Source organism: Bombina bombina, chromosome 11, assembly GCF_027579735.1.
Source record: "Bombina bombina isolate aBomBom1 chromosome 11, aBomBom1.pri, whole genome shotgun sequence".
NCBI lineage: Eukaryota > Metazoa > Chordata > Amphibia > Anura > Bombinatoridae > Bombina > Bombina bombina.
Genome location: NC_069509.1, coordinates 102,606,851 through 102,626,804, shown reverse-complemented (window position 1 = coordinate 102,626,804; position 19,954 = coordinate 102,606,851). Strand labels below are relative to the sequence as shown.

The 19,954-nt window shown below is 38.2% G+C and overlaps 1 protein-coding gene across 1 annotated transcript in view; it reads left to right on the top strand.

Moving 5' to 3' along the window:
* CCDC78 (coiled-coil domain containing 78) overlaps nt 1-9,302 on the top strand; it is a 254,500-nt gene extending 245,198 nt beyond the window's left edge. Inside the window, exons 14-15 of the mRNA XM_053694328.1 lie at nt 8,507-8,607; nt 9,092-9,302. Of these exons, the coding sequence (XP_053550303.1) occupies nt 8,507-8,607; nt 9,092-9,215 (225 nt within the window). The 3' untranslated portion in view covers nt 9,216-9,302. The remainder of the gene's footprint in view (nt 1-8,506; nt 8,608-9,091) is intronic.
* Nucleotides 9,303-19,954: the final 10,652 nt, after the last annotated feature.

Below are 19,954 nucleotides of genomic sequence, written 5' to 3'. Positions count from 1 at the left end.
ATCTGCATCCCCCGACATTGCCGACACCAAAATAAAGTTATTAACCCCTAAGCTGCCGTTCCCGACATCGCCGCCACTAATAAAAGTTATTAACCCCTATTCCACCGTTCCCCGACATCGCCGCCACTAATAAAAGTTATTAACCCCTATTCCGCCGCTACCTGACATCGTCGCCACTAATAAAAGTTATTAACCCCTATTCCACCGCTCCCCGACATCGCCGCCACTAATAAAAGTTATTAACCCCTATTCCGCCGTACCCCGACAACCCTGCCGCTATAATAAACAGCCAGCCCCCAAATTGCAAAAAATTAAATTTAACTATTAACCCCTAAACCTGACAACCCCCTAACTTTATATTCCCTATCTTAAAATAAATAAAAACTTACCTGTGAAATTAAAAAAAAATAAGTTTAAACAATAAATTAACCTAACATAGCTATTATACTAAAATTAAAATAAATAATACTTAAAAAAAACTGAATTACACAATAAAAAAACCTAACACTACTAAAAAAATTAAGTCTAGAATTACAAAAAATAAAAAAATATGAATTACGAAAAATAACAAACACTAAATTACGAAAAATAACAAACGAAATTATCAAAAATAAAAACAATTACACCTAATCTAATAACCCTATAAAAATAAAAAAGCCCTCCAAAATAAAAAAAAACCTAGCCTACAATAAACTACCAATAAAAAGGGCCTTTTGTAGGACATTGTCCTAAAGAAATCAGCTCTTTTACCTTGAAAAAAATACAAAGCCCCCCAACAGTAAAACCCACTACCCAACCAACCCCCCAAAATAAAAAAAAACTAACTCTTACAAAACCTAAGATACTCATTGCCCTGAAAAGGGCATTTCTATGGGCATTGCCCTTAAAATGGTATTCAGCTCTTTTACATTGCCCTGAAAAGGGCATTCAGCTCTTTTACCTAAAGCCCAAACCCTAATCACAGTTAAGTTTTTATTTATTTTAAGATAGGGATATTGTAATTTTAATTTAAAGTTAGGGGGTGATAGGTTTAGGGGTTAATAGTTTTATTTAGTAGTGGCCATGTGGGGGGCTGGCGGTTTAGGAGTTAATAGGTTTAGTTAGTGGCGGCGATGTCGGAGAGCGGAGGAATAGCGGTTAATAACTTTATTATAGTGGCGAGGAGGTGGGCGGGCGGCAGATTAGGGGTTAATAAGTTTTAAATAGTGTTTGCAATGCGGGAGGGTGGCGGTTTAGGGGTTAATAGGTAGTTTATGGGTGTTAGTGTACTTTTTAACTGCTTAGTTATGAGTTTTGTGAAACATTTTTGTGGTGCAAAACTCATAACTACTGCTTTCAGAAGGCAGTATGAATCGTGTCGGTATAGGCTGTAACGCAAGCATTTTAGCCTCACCGCACAACCTGTAATACCGGCGCTATGGAAATCCCACGCAAAAACATAATTTTTTTGAGTGCGGGACTGACGTTGCGTTACAGGCTACAATGCTTGCTGTATAGCTATACCGACACAACTCGTAATGGCTGCGTTACTGTTTATACGCTGAAATTGCCATTTTTTCAGCATTAAAACCATAACACAAAACTCGTAATCTAGGTTAAAGTTAACCATAAAATGAGGGACTTACTTGATCATTAGATCTGCCCTCCATTCCTCCAGCTGATGGTCCAGGAACATGATCTGCACCCATTTGCTCTATTTCGGTATCATAAGGAGATAGAAAGGATATAGAAATAAAATAAGGTGCAAATAAGGTGGAATATCTCCACAAGAGAGATAGTTTAAGGGGAAGTCTAGTCAAAAATAAACTTTCATGATTCAGATAGGGCATGTAATTTAAAACAACTTTCCAATGTACTTTTATCATCAATTTTGCTTTGTTCTATTAGTATTCTTAGTTGAAAGCTAAACCTAGGTAGGCTCATATGCTAATTTCTAAGCCCTTGAAGGTCCTCTCTTAAATTTTGACATGTTTTCACAACTAGAGGGCATTAGTTCATGTGTGCCATATAGATAACATTCTGCTCACGCCCATGGAGTTACCTCAGAGTCAGTACTGATTGGCTAAAATCCAAGTATGTCAAAAGAACTCAAGTAAGGGGGCAGTCTGCAGAGGCTTAGATACAAGGTAATCACAGAGGTAAAAAGTGTATTACTATAACTGTGTTACTGGTTATGAAAAACTGGGGAATGGTTAATAAAGGGATTATCTTTCTTTTAAAATAATAAAAATTCTGGGGTAGACTGTCCCTTTAAGCACAGTTATCAGAGTAAAAAGCAGACATTATTACTGGTTTAACCCAAAGAGGAGACATTTAAGCCCAGTTAACAGATGCTAAGGTAGACAGTATAACTGGTTAACCCCAGGGGGAGACAATTAAATACACTAGCCCAAATAAATTTGAATAAATGACAGTACAGCATTAGAGCACATAGAAGCCTAACAGCAGTCATTAATACATAATATAAGTAAATGAAAGTGTATGCAAAGAGTACTCTCACCACCTCCCCAGGTACAGGGACCAACTTTCAAAACACTGCACAGGGAAGAAGGGGAGGAGGAATAGCCACAAGAGCATCAAAACCACTGCCCTTTGACCAGAAAACATTCAGCGACTGCTCTCCTGTAGTACACATGGGTTAAAGTGCTATGAAAACAGTGCATTTGAAATGAAAGAGCCTGTGATAAGATCTCTGGTTTTACCAGAGTGCACTAAAGCTGAACACACTATTCTTAAAGCAACAGGGCATTAACAGGTACCAAAATAAAAATGTGCCCAAAAAAAGCCTATAAATGTCTCCAGGCTATGTGAATCATGTACATGTCCAAGCTAATAGCCATGCACCACAGAAGGTGTAAATATAATTACATTTTAGCACCTTCCTCTATAGTACACCAGAGTTTCAGGAGACTGTATCCTGTAGAAGGGCCCATCTATACTATAATTGCGTTTGTAATGTCCGTAACCGTTGGCAGTTGCGCATGCATCCTCAATGGAATGTTGGCAGTATGAGGGCAAAAGAATTCACCTGGATGCATCTTCGCTGCATCTAGGTGAATTCCGAAAATGGCAGGGTGGTGAAAGAATTCTGCCATTTTCTGCCATTCACCACCCTGCCATTTTCGGAATCCACCGGGATGCAGCGTGGATTTTTTCACCACCCTTCCATTTTCAGAATCCACCGGGATGCAGCGAAGGCAAACGGAGCATTACAAAATCAACAACTAATCGCCCATATTAAAGTATTAAATAAATAAAAACTAACCGCCCGCATCAAGTATTAAAAAAAAACAACTAACCACCCGCACGAAATATAAAAAAAAAAAAATTCTACACGAAGTATTAACTCCTAAACTGCAAAACCCATACATCGCAATAAACCTATTTACCCTATTAACCCCTAAACCACAAAACCCCTACATCGCAATAAATCTAATTAACTTATTAACCCTTTAAACTGCAAAAACCCACAATGCAAATAACTATTTAAATAACTAAGTACCTAAGCCTAACACCCCCTAACCTAACAACCCCTAACCTAACACCCCATTAAATAAACCCAAATTACCCAAACTAATAGATTCTAAAGTTACAAAAACTAAAAAAATAATAAAAAAAAAAAAGGCTAAAATTACAGAAAATAAAAAATCTAATTTCCAAATTTAACAAAATTAAACCTAATCCCTATGAAAATAAAAAAGACCCCCAAAGTAAAAACACCCCCTACTCTAAGAATAAACTACCAGTAGCCCTTGAAAGGGCTTTTTGCTGGGCATTGCCCCAAGATAATCAGCTCTTTTACAAAAAATATGCAAAGTCCCACCTAACATTAAACCCCCCACCCCACAAAATAAAAGAACCTAACACTTAAAAACCTAAGAAACCCATTGCCCTGAAAAGGACATTTGTTTGGGCATTGCCCTTAAAATGGCATTTAGCTCTTTTACTGCCCATCCCTAATCTAAATAAAACAACCCCCCCAAAAAAAAACTTAAAAAATCCTAAGTCTAACCCCCATGTTGGTACTCACGGTTCCTGAAGTCCAGCGGAGAAGGTCCGGTTCCAGGCGGTGAAGTCTTCTTCCAAGCGCAGCCTCTCCTTCTTTCAGGAACAACCTGCGCGGAGCCGAGCTGAAGACTGAAGACCGCGGAGCTGAAGACCGGCGACCCTGGAACTGAAGACCAGCGACCGCTGAACGATGGAGCGTGGAGGATCCTCTTCGTACAATCTCCGCCGTACACTGAATAGTGAATTCAAGGTACGCATATAAAGATGGCGTCCTTTGATTTCCTATTGGCTGATTAGATTCTTCCAATTTAAATCATCCAATAGGATGAGAGCTACTCAAATCCTATTGGCTGTTCAAATCAGTCAATAGGATGAGAGCAAGTGAAATTCTATTGGCTATTCAAATCAGCCAATAGAATTTCACTTGCTCTCATCCTATTGGCTTATTTAAACAGCCTATAGGATTTGAGTAGCTTTCATCCTATTGGCTGATTTGAATTGGAAGAATGAAATCATCCAATAGGAATTCAATGGACGCCATCTTTAATCGCGTACCTTGAATTCACTATTCAGTGTACGCCGGAGATCGTATGAAGAGGATCCTCCACACTCCATGGCTCAGCGGTCGCCGGTCTTCAGATCCAGGGTCGCCAGTCTTCAGCTCCGCGGTCTTCAGTCTTCAGCTCCGCTCAGCGCAGGATGTTCCTGGAAGAAGAAGAGGTTGCGCTTGGAAGAAGACTTCACGGCCTGGAACAGGACCTTCTCCCCTGGACTTCAGGAACCATGAGTACCAACCTGGGGGTTAGATTTAGGATTTTTTAAGGTTTTTTTGGGGGGTTTGTTTTATTTAGATTAGGGATGGGCAATAAAAGAGCTAAATGCCCTTTTAAGGGCAATGCCCAAACAAATGCCCTTTTCAGGGCAATGGGTAGTTAAGGTTTTTTTTAGCATTAGGTTTTTTATTTTGGGGGGTTTGGTGGGTGGGGGTTTTACTGTTAGGGGGGACTTTGTGTATTTTGAATGTAAAAGTTCTGTTTATCTTGGGGCAATGCCCTGCAAAAAGCCCTTTTAAGGGCCACTGGTAGTTTATTCTTAGAGTATGGGGTGTTTTTATTTTTGGGGGGCTTTTTTATTTTCATAGGGATTAGATATACTTTTTTAAACTTTGGTAATTTGTTTTGTTATGTTCTGTAATGTTAGCCTTTTATATTTTTTGTAATCTTAGCTTTTTTTATTTTTTTTAACTTTAGTATTTTTTAGTTTAGGTAATTTGTGTTAATTTAGGTGGTTTTAGGTTAGGGGGTGTTAGGTTAGGGGGCTTAGTAATTTAATTAGTTATTTGCGTTGTGGGTTTTGGTGGTTTAAGGGGTTAATAGGTTAATTAGGTTTATTGCAATGTGGGAGTTTTGCGGTTTAGAGGTTAATAGGGTAATTAGGTTTATTGCGATGTGGGGGGTTTGCGGTTTAGGGGTTAATAGGGTAATTAGGTTTATTGTGATGTGGGTGGTTGACGGTTATTTTATTTATTTTTTTATTAACACCACATAGACTGCCCTCTGGGCAGGCTTACCAACTAGTCTGAGGTAATAAGATAATTCCACATTTCACCTGGAAGGCCTGTGACATCGCCACAGTGGGAGATTTCTCACTCCCTGGTTGAACTCCTGTTCATTCCCTTGTTCATGAGGTACTTAACCCATATAATAGAATAGTGTAATCTTGTATAATCGCAATCCAATAATATAGTCCCCAAAAAAATTAAAAATTGAAAAAAATATACAAATATGTATCAATAAACTGAAAAAAATTATATTTCTTTCATGATGGTGCGAGTCCACTAGCCATCACATGTGGAATTAAAGTCCAGCCCTTCAGAAGTGCAAACTAGTACTGCCATCAATTGTTATGGTAAAAAAAACTAGGGCGGGTCTTGTGGACTTACATCATCATTAAAGAAATTAATTTATCAGGTAAGCATAAATGTTGTTTTCTTTAATAAGATGGTAAGAGTCCACAAGTCATCACATGTGGGATTCTATACCCAAAAAGTGAAGTCCACAAGACCACCATGAAATAGGGCAGTGACGTTCAGTGAGGTCAGAGACTGGTGAGGCTCTGACTATGATACATCCGAGAAACACATACACAGTCATATAGATATATATGTGTGTCCATGATGTTATATTGATAAATACACTTCGTGTTCTATATAGGGCGCATACCTATCAATCTGTGCCCATGTATGTGCAACGAGCATGTGCACATGGTGCCAATGCTAATATTTAAATACGTTTTGCAGTGCAAAGTGCACGCCCAATCTACCTATTAATTTCCATGTCCCTTTTAATGTGTATCCTTTACTTTATTCTTTTTAGTTAGATAAAATTAATTTCAGGTTTCCATATGGTCAGACATATAAGCTTGCAGAGACCAGCGTTAGCACATAAGTCAGGCCTTTTACAAGGCTCTTTGAATTGAGGTATCAGCCTTACCTATAAGTTGCAGCAGTGCTGACATATATTGCAGGCTGATGACAACTGATGACTGTATACAGGCACCCTTTCACATTCCAGTTATCTTATTGGGAAACTTTACTGGGTAGTAGCTTGTGAAGTCTGTGCTATAAGTATCTCTGTCTGAGATTTCTTCTACTTGATTAATGCAGCAGATGTTTTATGTTAGTATATTTTTTTACATTAAAAGAAATAAACACATTACTCTCTGCCTTGAATATCTTTTGACAACTGTTTAGTTTGAAATGGTTTAAATAACCTAAAGCCATATTTGTGTGCTGAAACTGCCAAACATTCCCATTGGTTGGAGGTAAATACCTGAGAGGGTTCTCCATCTCATCAATACTTAAAATGTTCCAAGCTTGATAAAATGTAAACAGATTGCATGAAAGTTGTGTTTGGATAAATCTCTCCTTACTAAACTGAAACAGTCACTCCAAAAATTAACCTAAAAAAGTGCTGATCTGACACATGAAAATGCAGTCACTTGAAAATGATGCCAGGAGTAAAGAGTCCAATTTACAAAAAATTTATAAAAAACACAAGGGAATACTAAGTCTTTAATTTTAAAGTGAAGGTAAACTTTGATGAATGAAAGCCCGTTTTTTTAAAAACACTATTAAAAACAGGGGCACTTTCATTCATCAAAGTTTACAAATCAGCCATTTTGATTAAAAAACTTACCTTTTTTCTTTAACCAGCCAGAGCAGCTTCCCCCTCCTGGAAATCCTCTCTTCACACGTCAGCAATGACTTATCTGGCTTCCTCCAATCACCGCAATGAGGCCTATTTATGAAATGTCTGTCGACCTGATCTGACAGTGCGGATCAGGTCCGACAGACATCTCTGAATGCAGAGAGCAATACGCTCTCCGTATTCAGCATTGCACCAGCAGCTCTTGTGAGCTGCTGGTGCAATGCCGCCCCCTGCAGACTCGCAGCAGGGGGGTGTCAATCAACCCAATCGTACTCGATCGGGTTGAATTCCGGCGAATCCTGTCTGCCTCATCAGAGCAGGCGGACAGGGTTATGGAGCAGCGGTCTTTAGACCGCTGCTTTATAACTGGTGTTTATGGCGAGCCTGCAGGCTCACCAGAAACACAGGCCCTCAAGCTCCGTACGGAGTTTGATAGATAGGCCCCAATGACTACCCTGGGGGGAAAGCTGTGATTGGAGGAAGCCGGATTAGTCATTGCTGACGTGTGAAGAGAGGATTTCCAGGAGGGGGAAGCTGCTCTGGCTGTGAAAAGAAAAAAAGGTAAGTTTTTATTCAAAACGGCTGCTTTGTAAACTTTGATAGTATTTTTAAAAAACGGGCTTTCATTTACCAAAGTTTACCTTCACTTTAACCAAGGGAGAAACAGGAAGCATTTCAAGTCTCCAGCACCATACAAGACATTTGACAGAAACCCAAAACAAAAAGCTTGCCCACTTCCTCCCAGCCATCTAATTACTTAAAATAGTTTGCTTGCTTTGGCAAAATTAAGCTTTCTGCTGGTTTTGGCAAAATACAAAAAAAAAGAAAAAGTTATCAAGCTGAACATTTATTCCAGCAAAAAGAAAAAAAAAGTGGAAACTTTGGGTCAGAATTATTGTATGAGATGTTAAGTCATATTTACAAAGGGCTTTTCTATCTATGTTTTTGTTGTGGCTTACATCTTTAGAATGGGTGAAAATGACTTATTTGGCTGACATGTGGCAGTCTATACATATACACAAACACTCATACAGAATAGTTCAATTATTCAGGTATAAATATATTTATGACAGCAACATAGCAATTTGTCAGTTACTCTATAGGGCTGAATATTTCAAAGCTTATATAGGTTGCATTAAAAATCACAGAGCTTTAAAGCTCTATGTCTTCAAAATGAATAAAAAATAGCAAACATATATATAAAATTAATATCAAATTTGCAGTTTACTTTTTATTTAATATATTGTTACCTTAATAAATGCATTTGTCAAACTTTTTTTGTCTTCAAGGAGGATTTAGAGAAAGAAAGAAGTCAGCTGTTGTCTAGAGCAATGGTGGCAGAGGAGCAGGTAGCAGAGTTGCAGGAATATGTGGATAAACATCTAGGACGGTAAGTGTTTTCTTACAAGGAAACTGCATGTTACGTCTTTATTTTTCTTGTTTTATTCCTCTACAAAATAGGGTTGTTTGATCTATTGTGCTCATGGGAGATGAAAAGTTTATTTCCATCCTCATGCAACAAATATATGTCTATCGCTAATTTATTAATATGTCATAGTAATATGTATTAAGGTTACACATGTAATGAGAAATCAGGTAAACGAAATTTGAATTATGGCATTCAGATTGACTTTTAACTAAAGTGCTAACATAAAAATTTTAAAAATTTACTGTAGGATTAAAAACCATTACGTTTTATTTGATTGAGAAAACCATTTAATTCCTTCCATTGTATTTTGGTCAGTCTTAGCAAACAGAAAGTCTTTATACAATATGGGACCTGTCTAGTTAACAGTATATTACAAATGCCTAAGACATAGAACCGCATTCAAAATCAGACTCAAATGAATAAAACAAATCACTCTTAATTTCAGATACAAACAAGAGATAGTGCGTTTGAGAAAAATCCTTGGTAATGAGGGCCCCCGAGCCTTCAGTGCCGATGCTTCATACTCATTTCTATTTCGATCGCAAAGAAGGAAAAGCAATGAAATGTGATATCTCCATCCGGCAGAAATATTTGCCGAATTAGACTGAAGGAATCAGCGTCCATAGATTAAGAAAATTCAACCATCTTCCATATCAATCCTGTAATTTTTTTGTTTTTTTCAAGCTGGATTCTGAGCACTGGAACCAGATATTCATGCCTTAAAAGTCTGGTTCACTCACTCTCATTGTTTTGTAATGTAATTTAACTTAAAGGGCCACTAAACCCAAAATCTTTCTTTCATGATTCAGATAGAACATGCAAATTTAAACAACATTACAATTTACTTCTATTATTTATTTTGCTTCATTTTTTAGATATCCTTATTTGAAGAAAAAGCAATGCACATGGGTGAGCCAATCACATGAGGCTTCTATGTGCAGCAACCAATCAGCAGCTACTGAGCATATCTAGATATGCTTTTCAGCAAATTATATCAAGAGAATAACACAAATTAGATAATAGAAGTAAATTAGAAAGATGTTTAAAAATGCATTCTCTTTCTAAATCATGAAAGGAAAAATGTGGGTGTCATGTCCCTTTAATATTATTAATTTACTTGTAAATTGTATTAGTTTATTTGTAAACTGTAAACTCTATGAAGCAAGACAGTCCACCTATTGTATTAATTTGTTTTGTTTAGTCTGTTGTTGTTTTATTAACATAAATCAGTGTATTTGTGTATCCAGTGCTACATAATTTAGTAGTGCTTTACAAATAATAATCATCATCATTTATTTTTATTTACAATGTTTTTTACTTTTTGTATTATGTCTCTCATTAAACTTATTTTCTTCCACACTCAATTAAAGAAACCTTCTGGTGTTCAGAAACGAAGTATTGTCAATCGATATGTTCCTTTTTATATAAAGCCAGGAGTACAATTTTATATCAAGGTCCTCTCTGATACAGATAACCGTATATATATATATATTGGATTAGAAACAATTTACCAAATAAAGGCCTAGTTTCCATTGGAGTGGTAAAGCTTGGAAACTAGTGGTAACATAAAAAATTTTCATAGACTTTTATGGAGATAAATGTTTTTATCACCAATTTCCACAATTTACCACCTCAGTTGAAACTAGGCTTCTCAATTTACGTTTCTGGCAATCCGAAACTACGGGCGTAGAATCAGCATCCGCTGCTTGTTAAATCTACCCCTAGGCCTTAGTAACCTTAGATACCAACAATCAGCTAGATTACGAGTTATGCGCGCAATAGGGAAAATAATGAAAGCAAGAAAAGTTGCGTTTTTTAACCACCTATAGCCATTACAAGTTTTTCAAAACCCAGCTTGTGCGTGCGATATGGGTTTTTTAATCTCCATACCGCACACAAAACAAGCGTTGTTTTTACATGCTTGTGCACGCTTTCCCTATAGACATCAATGGGGAGAACGGGTCAGAAAAAAGTCTAAAACCTGCGATCGCGGAAAGAAAAGCTCCGTAACGCAACCCCATTGATGTCTATGGGGGAAAAAAAACTAACGTTTAAACACCCTAACATAAACCCCACGTCTAAACACCCCTAATCTGCTGCCCCCAACATCGCCGCCACCTACATAATGTTATTAACCCCTAATCTGCCGCTCTCGATATTGCTGCCACCTAAATAAAGTTGTTAACCCCTAATCTGCTGCTCCCGATATCGCTGTCACTATACTAAAGTTATTAACCCCTAAACCTTTGGCCTCCACATCACTACCACTAAATAAACCTATTAACCCCTAAACCGCCAGCCCCCACATCGCAACAACCTAAATTAAACTATTAACCCCTAAACCTAATCTAACCCTAACACCCCCTAACTTTAACATAATTTAAATAGAGCTAAATTAAAGTTACAATTATTAACTAAATAATACCTATTTAAAACTAAATACAAAGTTACCTGTGAAATTAAACCTAAGCTAGCTACAATATAACTAATAGTTATATTGTAGCTAGCTTAGGTTTTATTTTTATTTCACAGGTAAGTTTGTATTTATTTTAACTAGGTAGACTAGTTGGTAAATAGTTATTAACTATTTACTAACTACCTAGTTAAAATAAATACAAACTTACCTGTGAAATAAAACCTAACCTGCCTTACACTAAAACCTACCATTACAAAAAATAACAAACACTAAAATTACAACATTATCCAAAACAATAAAAATGATTCCTATTCTAATACCTTTTTAAAAATAAAAAAACCCACCCCAAAATAAAAAACCCTAATCTATAATAAACTACCAAGGGCCCTTAAAAGGGCATTGTCCTAAAGTTAACAGCTCTTTTGCTACAAAAATAAACACCCCCTAACAGTATACAAACCCCCAAACCCACAAAATAAAAAGAAAGTAAAACCTAATCTATCCATTGCCCTTTAAAGGGCATTTAGCTATTTTGCTGTCCAAGCCCTAATCTAAAAATAGAAAAACCACCCCAAAACGAAAAAATACATTACACAAAATAACAAACAAATTATCAAAAATAATAAAAATTATTCCTATTCTAATACCCATTTAAAAAAAAAAAACCTAAGCTAGAATAAACTACCAATAGCCCTTAAAAAGGGACTTTTGTAGGGCATTGCTCTAAGTTAAACAACTATTTTACCTGAAAAAAAAATACAAAGACCCACTAACATTACAAACCCCCACCCCCCAAACCCACAAAACAAAAAAACTATCTAAAAAAAACTAAGCTACCCATTGCCCTGAAAAGGGCATTTGGATAAAAGGGCATTTAGCTCTTTTACATGCCCAAACCCTAATCTAAAAAAAAAAACACCCAAAAAACCCTTAAAACCCCCCCGAAGATCCACTTGAAGCCCCGCTTGAACAATCTTCATCCAGGTGGCGAGAAGTCTTCATCCAGACGGCCTCTTCAATCTTCATCCCGGCGGCGAAGTCCTCATCCAAACGGTGAGAAGTCTTCATCCAGGCGGCCTCTTCAATCTTCATCCAGGCAGCATCTTCTATCTTCATCCCAGAGCGGGTCCATTCTGAAGGCATCCTCTTCATATGGTCGCCGCCGTACACTGAATCTTCAATGCAAGGTATGCGATTCAAGATGGCGTCCCTTGCAATTCTATTGGCTGAAAAATTTGAATAAGCCAATAGGAATTAGAGCTGCTATAAATCCTATTGGCTGTTCAAATCAGCCAATAGGATTCAAGCAGCTCTCATTCTGTTGGATTATGAATATGGGGTACCTTGCATTCCTATTAGCTGACATTTTTAAATCAGCCAATAGGATGAGAGCTACTGAAATCATATTTTCTGATTTGAACAGTCAATAGGATTTCAGTAGCTCTCCTCCTATTGGCTGATTTGAAAATGTCAGCCAATAGGAATGCAAGGTAACCCATTTTTAAACGGGTACCTTGCATTCAAGCTTCAGTGTACGCTGGTGACCGCATCAAGAGGATCCTCCACACTGGATGTCCGCGCCACGGGAGACGATGCTCTGCGCCCCCACAGCTCCGCGAAACTGGGATGAAAATAGAAGATGGTCCCTCAATGGAGGAAGATGTTGGCACCTGGATGAAGACTTCTCGCCGCCTGGATGAGGATGGATGACCAGACTTCATGAACCGTGAGCAGATATTCTAGGGTTAGTGTTAGGTTTTCATTTTTTTTTCATTTTTTGGGGTAGTTTTATTTTTAGATTAGGGCTTTGGGCAGTGTAAAAAAGCTGAATGCCCTTTTAAGGGCATTAAAAGAGCGGAATGCCCTTTTAAGGGCAATGCCCATACAAATGCCCCTTTAGGGGCAATGGGTAGATTAGGATTTTTTTAGACAATTTGGGTTTTTTATTTTGGGGGTTGGTTGGTTGGGTGGGGTTTTTTTTTTTTTTTTTTAAAGTTGTTTTTATTGAGATTCAGAAAAGTTACATATTACAGTTCTTTGTAATGCAAGTTACAGAGCTTCATATGGGTTACATATGGTCATGAGATGGAGGGAACAATAGGAACAGGCAGTCAAGCAAATAACATCAAAGCTCCATATAAACATTGAACCTCTCTTACTAGATTCTTTGCAATGAACTTTACACACATTAAAGTATTGGTGGGTCACATAGGCCCATTTGATCAAGAGAATTTGGAATGAGCGCAATCATAGTCAAACATGTCTAGTAAGAACAACCTTGGGGTGATTAGAATAGCGAGAAAAAGAGGAGAAGAGAAAGTAGAGAGAAAAAGAAAAAAAAAAAAGGGGGGGATAGGGGGACACAGGTGGGGGAGGGAGAGAGGGAGAAGGGGAAATGCCTGGTATTTACAGCTATTGTTCCTGTTCACTTCCCAGTAAGGGAGTTAGGTCAACTGCTTCCATGTAACCCAAATTTCTGAATGTAGGAAGGTTTTATTATGTTGGATTAAAAATCGGGCCTTCCATTATCTCTAGGTAGGTCATAGTTTTGACAACTTCCCCCCAGGTAGGTGGGGTTTGCTGTCTCCATAGTCTCGCAATAGCTAATTTGGCTGAAATAAGAATATAAACAAGAAGTAGGGATTTTGGGGTTGAGGTTGTGTCTATGTTTAGGTGTAGTAGGGTAGTTTGTGGGGAGACCCCTAATTGAGGGATTAGATTCCTGCATTTATGTGAGACAATGCGCCAGAAGGGAGCCAATGTTGGGCAATCCCACCAGACGTGAGCCGGTGTACCCACCAAACCACATTGCCTCCAGCATAGTGGGGAGTTAACTTGAGGGTGGGGTTTTTTTTACTTTTAGTGGGGGACTTTGTAATATTTAATGTAAAAGAGCTGTTTAACTTAGGAGTCGGACAATGCCCTACAAAAGGCCCTTTAAAGGGCTATTGGTAGTTTATTGTTAGGTTAGGGGGTGTTTTTATTTTGGGGGGAATTTTTTATTTTTATAGGGCTATTAGATTAGGTGTAATTGTTTTTATTTTTGATAATTTCGTTTATTATATTTTGTAATTTTAGAGATTTTTATTTTTCATATTTTTAGTGTTTATTATTTTTTGTAATGTTAGATTTTTTTTTATAGTATTAGGTTTATTTAAATTCGTAATTTCGTTTTTTTTAATTGGTAGTTTTTTTATTTTATTAGAATGTTAGATTCATTTATAATTTAATGTTAGTTTTTTTTATTTCACAGGTAAGTTTTTATTTATTTAAAGATAGTTATATTGTAATTTTAATTTAAAGTTAGGGGGTGTTAGGTTTAGGGGTTAATAGTTTAATTTAGTGTTTTGCAATTGGGGGGGCTGGCGGTTTAGGGGTTAATAGGTTTAGTTTAATAGGTTTAGTTTATTAGCTACGATGTGGGGGGCTGGCGGTTTAGGGGTTAATAGGTTTATATAGTGTTGGCGATGTGGGATGGCGGCAGTTTAGGGGTTAATAGGTTTATATAGTGTTGGCGATGTATGGGGCGGTGGTTTAGAGGTTAATAAGTTTATTTTAATGTCGGGATGTGGGTGGGTGGTGGATTAGGGGTTAATAAGTTTAATATAGTATTTGCGATTAGGGGTTAATAGGTTGTTTATGGGTGTTAGTGTACTTTGTAACATTTTAGTTCTGAGTTTTGTGAAACATTTTTGTTTCGCAAAATCCATAACTAGTGGTCTCAGATCACGGAATGGCTTGTCTCGGTATAGGCTGTAACGCAAGCATTTTAGCCGGACCGCACAACCTGTAATACGGCGCTATGAAAAATCCTGCACTCAAATGCCATTTTTTGAGTGCGGAATGGACGTTGCGTTACAGGCTAAAATGCTTGCGGCCATTCCACACCCAATGGACAACTTTTCAGCGGTATAGCTTTACCGCAAAACTCGTAATCTAGGTGAATGTTAGCTCATGGACAAGTAACTGGATAAAAGAATGGCAACAATGTTTTATAGTAAATGGATCATACAAAAATAGGACAAAATTTATTAGTTGGGTCCCCCAGTACTGTACCCTGTTCTTTTTAATATTTTTATAAATTACTTGGTGGAAGGATTAAATAGCAACATCTCTATGTTGCCGATGATACAAACTTGTATAAGATGATTAGGTCAAGGCAGGATATAATTGCTTTGCAGGAGGATTTACAAAAATTGGAGGAATGGGCTGGTAAATGGCAAATAAGATCCAATATTGGTAAATGTAAGGTTCTACTTTTAAACCTATTATTTAAATGGGGCTAGGCTTAGCAAAACAGAGGAGGTAAATGATTTAGGCATACTTATAGATAAGCTAAAAAACATAATTTATGTAAGAACTTACCTGATAAATTCATTTTTCTCATAATGGCAAGAGTCCATGAGCTAGTGACGTTATTACATTCCTACCAGGAGGGGGCAAAGTCTCCCAAACCTCAAAATGCCTATAAATAAAAGTAGTGAGGTACATAAAAAGGAGTAAAAAAGCATACAAAAAGAGGAAATGGAAAAAAAATTGCTTTTACACAAAAAAATCATAACCACCAAAAAATAGGGTGGGTCTCATGGACTCTTGCCACTAGGAAAGGAATTAATTTCTTACATAATTCTTACATAAATTATGTTTTCTTTCATGTAAGTGGCAAGAGTCCATGAGCTAGTGACGTATGGGATATAAAACCCAAGATGTGGAAACCCACAGAGTAACTAGAGAGGGAGGGATAAAAATAAAAACAACTGGGGGAACTTCTGGGCGGTGGCCATGACAGGTCGCAAAACTTTAAGCTCCTTCAACTCATAGCCCAAATCCGTATGAAATCCTTTTTTTTCACCACCCCATTGCATATATCTCTTGGTCTGAGGTTATACGACTAAGCCAGCTCTTTGAAACTATTATCTTATTTCTGGGCTAGAGGTAATATTTTGCTTACCGGAACGATTCAGAGGTTGCAGCCTTCCATCTTACTCACCCCCCTGGCAAGGCACTGGTTTGCCTATGTCGTTAGGAAGCAGTGCTACTCCGCAAGACACTGCAAACACTTCTATCAACAAGACACAGCTTATGCCTAGACAAACAGGCCTCTAGTTATCAACGTGTCTACTTACCTGCCTTCGCCGGACCAATACGCCCGCCTAAGCTCGTTTACCATCGCCGCCGCGGACCTGAAAAATCTCGCCAAAGTTATCAAAAAAGCTGTCAAAAAGCCACGCATCAAGTACGGGGCGATGAGCAGCAGACTGTGATAGTTATCACTCATCCGATCTCGCTGCTCTTCGGCTTTTCTACAGCTTTATTGATAAGCTGTCACTAAGCACTCACACTAAACTACACTGTTCTACCCCCTATACCGGCGCCCCCGGAGCGCCCCGCAACTAAATAAAGTTATTAACCCCTAAACCGCCGCTCCTAGACCCCGCCACAACTATAATAAATGTATTAACCCCTAAACCGCCGCTCCCGGAGCCCACCGCCACCTACATTATACCTAGTAACCCCTATCCTGCCCCCCCCTATACCGTCGCCACCTATAACACATTTTTTAACCCCTATCCTGCCGATCCTGGACCCCGACGCAACTAAATAAATTGTTTAACCCCTAAACCGCCTCTCCCGGACCCCGCCGCCACCTATATTAAACTTATTAACCCCTAATCTGCCCCCCTTATACCGTCGCCACCTATAATAAATTTTTTAACCCCTATCCTGCCCCCCCCTACACCGCCGCCACTAAAATAAAATTATTAACCCCTAAACCTAAGTCTAACCCTAACCCTAACACCCCCCTAAATTAAATATTAATTAAATACATCTAAATATTATAACTCTTATTAACTATATTAATCCTATTTAAAACTAAATACCTTTAAAATAAACCCTAATATAGCTACAATGTAAATAATAATTATATTGTAGCTATCTTACAGCTAGATTTAGAGTTTTGTCGGTAACGACCCGAAAAACTAACGCCCGCGTTTTACTGGCCGCACCATAAAAATAACTCTGGTATCGAGAGTCCACATAAAGGCTGCGTTAGGCTCCAAAAAAGGAGCGTAGAGCATTTTTAACGCAGCTTCAACTCTCGATACCAGAGTTGCTTACGGACGCGGCCAGCCTCAAAAACGTGCTCGTGCACGATTCTCCCATAGGAAACAATGGGGCTGTTTGAGCTAAAAAAAAACCTAACACCTGCAAAAAAGCCGCGTTCAGCTCCTAACGCAGCCCCATTGTTTTCTATGCGGTAACCCTTCCTACGTCTGCACTTAACACTCTAACATGTACCCCGAGTCTAAACACCCCTAACCTTACACTTATTAACCCCTAATCTGCCGCCCCCGCTATCGCTGACCCCTGCATATTATTATTAACCCCTAATCTGCCGCTCCGTAAACCGCCGCTACTTACATTATCCCTATGTACCCCTAATCTGCTGCCCTAACATCGCCGACCCCTATATTATATTTATTAACCCCTAATCTGCCCCCCACAACATCGCCTCCACCTGCCTACACTTATTAACCCCTAATCTGCCGACCGGACCGCACCGCTATTATAATAAAGTTATTAACCCCTAATCCGCCTCACTAACCCTATCATAAATAGTATTAACCCCTAATCTGCCCTCCCTAACATCGCCGACACCTAACTTCAATTATTAACCCCTAATCTGCCGACCGAATCTCGCCGCTATTCTAATAAATGTATTAACCCCTAAAGCTAAGTCTAACCCTAATACTAACACCCCCCTAAGTTAAATATAATTGAAATCTAACGAAATTAATTAACTCTTATTAAATAACTTATTCCTATTTAAAGCTAAATACTTACCTGTAAAATAAACTCTAATATAGCTACAATATAAATTATAATTACATTGTAGCTATTTTAGCATTTATATTTATTTTACAGGTAACTTTGTATTTATTTTAACCAGGTACAATAGCTATTAAATAGTTAAGAACTATTTAATAGTTACCTAGTTAAAATAATAACAAAATTACCTGTAAAATAAATCCTAACCTAAGTTACAATTAAACCTAACACTAGACTATCAATAAATTAATTAAATAAACTACCTACAATTAACCTAACACTACACTATCAATAAATTAATTAAATACAATTGCTACAAATAAATACAATTAAATAAACTAGCTAAAGTACAAAAAATAAAAAAGAACTAAGTTACAAAAAATAAAAAAATATTTACAAACATAAGAAAAATATTACAACAATTTTAAACTAATTACACCTACTCTAAGCCCCCTAATAAAATAACAAAGCCCCCCAAAATAAAAAAATGCCCTACCCTATTCTAAATTACTACAGTTCAAAGCTCTTTTACCTTACCAGCCCTGAACAGGGCCCTTTGCGGGGCATGCCCCAAGAAATACAGCTCTTTTGCCTGTAAAAAAAACATACAATACCCAAGCCCCCCAACATTACAACCCACCACCCACATACCCCTAATCTAACCCAAACCCCCCTTAAATTAACCTAACACTAAGCTCCTGAAGATCTTCCTACCTTGTCTTCACCTCACCAGGTATCACCGATCCGTCCTGGCATCCGGTGCTGAAGAGGTCCAGAAGAGGCTCCAAAGTCTTCGTCCTATCCGGCAAGAAGAGGACATCCGGACCGGCAAACATCTTCATCCAAGCGGCATCTTCTATCTTCTTCCATCCGGTGCGGAGCGGGTCCATCTTGAAGCAGCCGACGCGGATCCATCCTCTTCTTCCGGCGACTCCCGACGAATGACGGTTCCTTTAAGGGACGTCATCCAAGATGGCGTCCCTCGAATTCCGATTGGCTGATAGGATTCTATCAGCCAATCGGAATTAAGGTAGGAATATTCTGATTGGCTGATGGAATCAGCCAATCAGAATCAAGTTCAATCCGATTGGCTGATCCAATCAGCCAATCAGATTGAGCTTGCATTCTATTGGCTGTTCCGATCAGCCAATAGAATGCGAGCTCAATCTGATTGGCTGATTGGATCAGCCAATCGGATTGAACTTGATTCTGATTGGCTGATTCCATCAGCCAATCAGAATATTCCTACCTTAATTCCGATTGGCTGATAGAATCCTATCAGCCAATCGGAATTCGAGGGACGCCATCTTGGATGACGTCCCTTAAAGGAACCGTCATTCGTCGGGAGTCGCCGGAAGAAGAGGATGGATCCGCGTCGGCTGCTTCAAGATGGACCCGCTCCGCACCGGATGGAAGAAGATAGAAGATGCCGCTTGGATGAAGATGTTTGCCGGTCCGGATGTCCTCTTCTTGCCGGATAGGAGGAAGACTTTGGAGCCTCTTCTGGACCTCTTCAGCACCGTATGCCAGGACGTATCGGTGATACCTGGTGAGGTGAAGACAAGGTAGGAAGATCTTCAGGGGCTTAGTGTTAGGTTTATTTAAGGGGGGTTTGGGTTAGATTAGGGGTATGTGGGTGGTGGGTTGTAATTTTGGGGGGGGGATTGTATGTTTTTTTTTACAGGCAAAAGAGCTGATTTTCTTGGGGCATGCCCCGCAAAGGGCCCTGTTCAGGGCTGGTAAGGTAAAAGAGCTTTTAACTTTATTAATTTAGAATAGGGTAGGGCATTTTTTTATTTTGGGGGTCTTTGTTATTTTATTAGGGGGCTTAGAGTAGGTGTAATTAGTTTAAAATTGTTGTAATATTTTTCTGATGTTTGTAAATATTTTTTTATTTTTTGTAACTTAGTTCTTTTTTATTTTTTGTACTTTAGTTAGTTTATTTCATTGTAGTTATTTGTAGGAATTGTATTTAATTTATTTATTGATAGTGTATTGTTAGGTTTTATTGTAGGTAATTGTCGGTATTTTATTGAATTAATTTAATGAGAGTATAGTGTT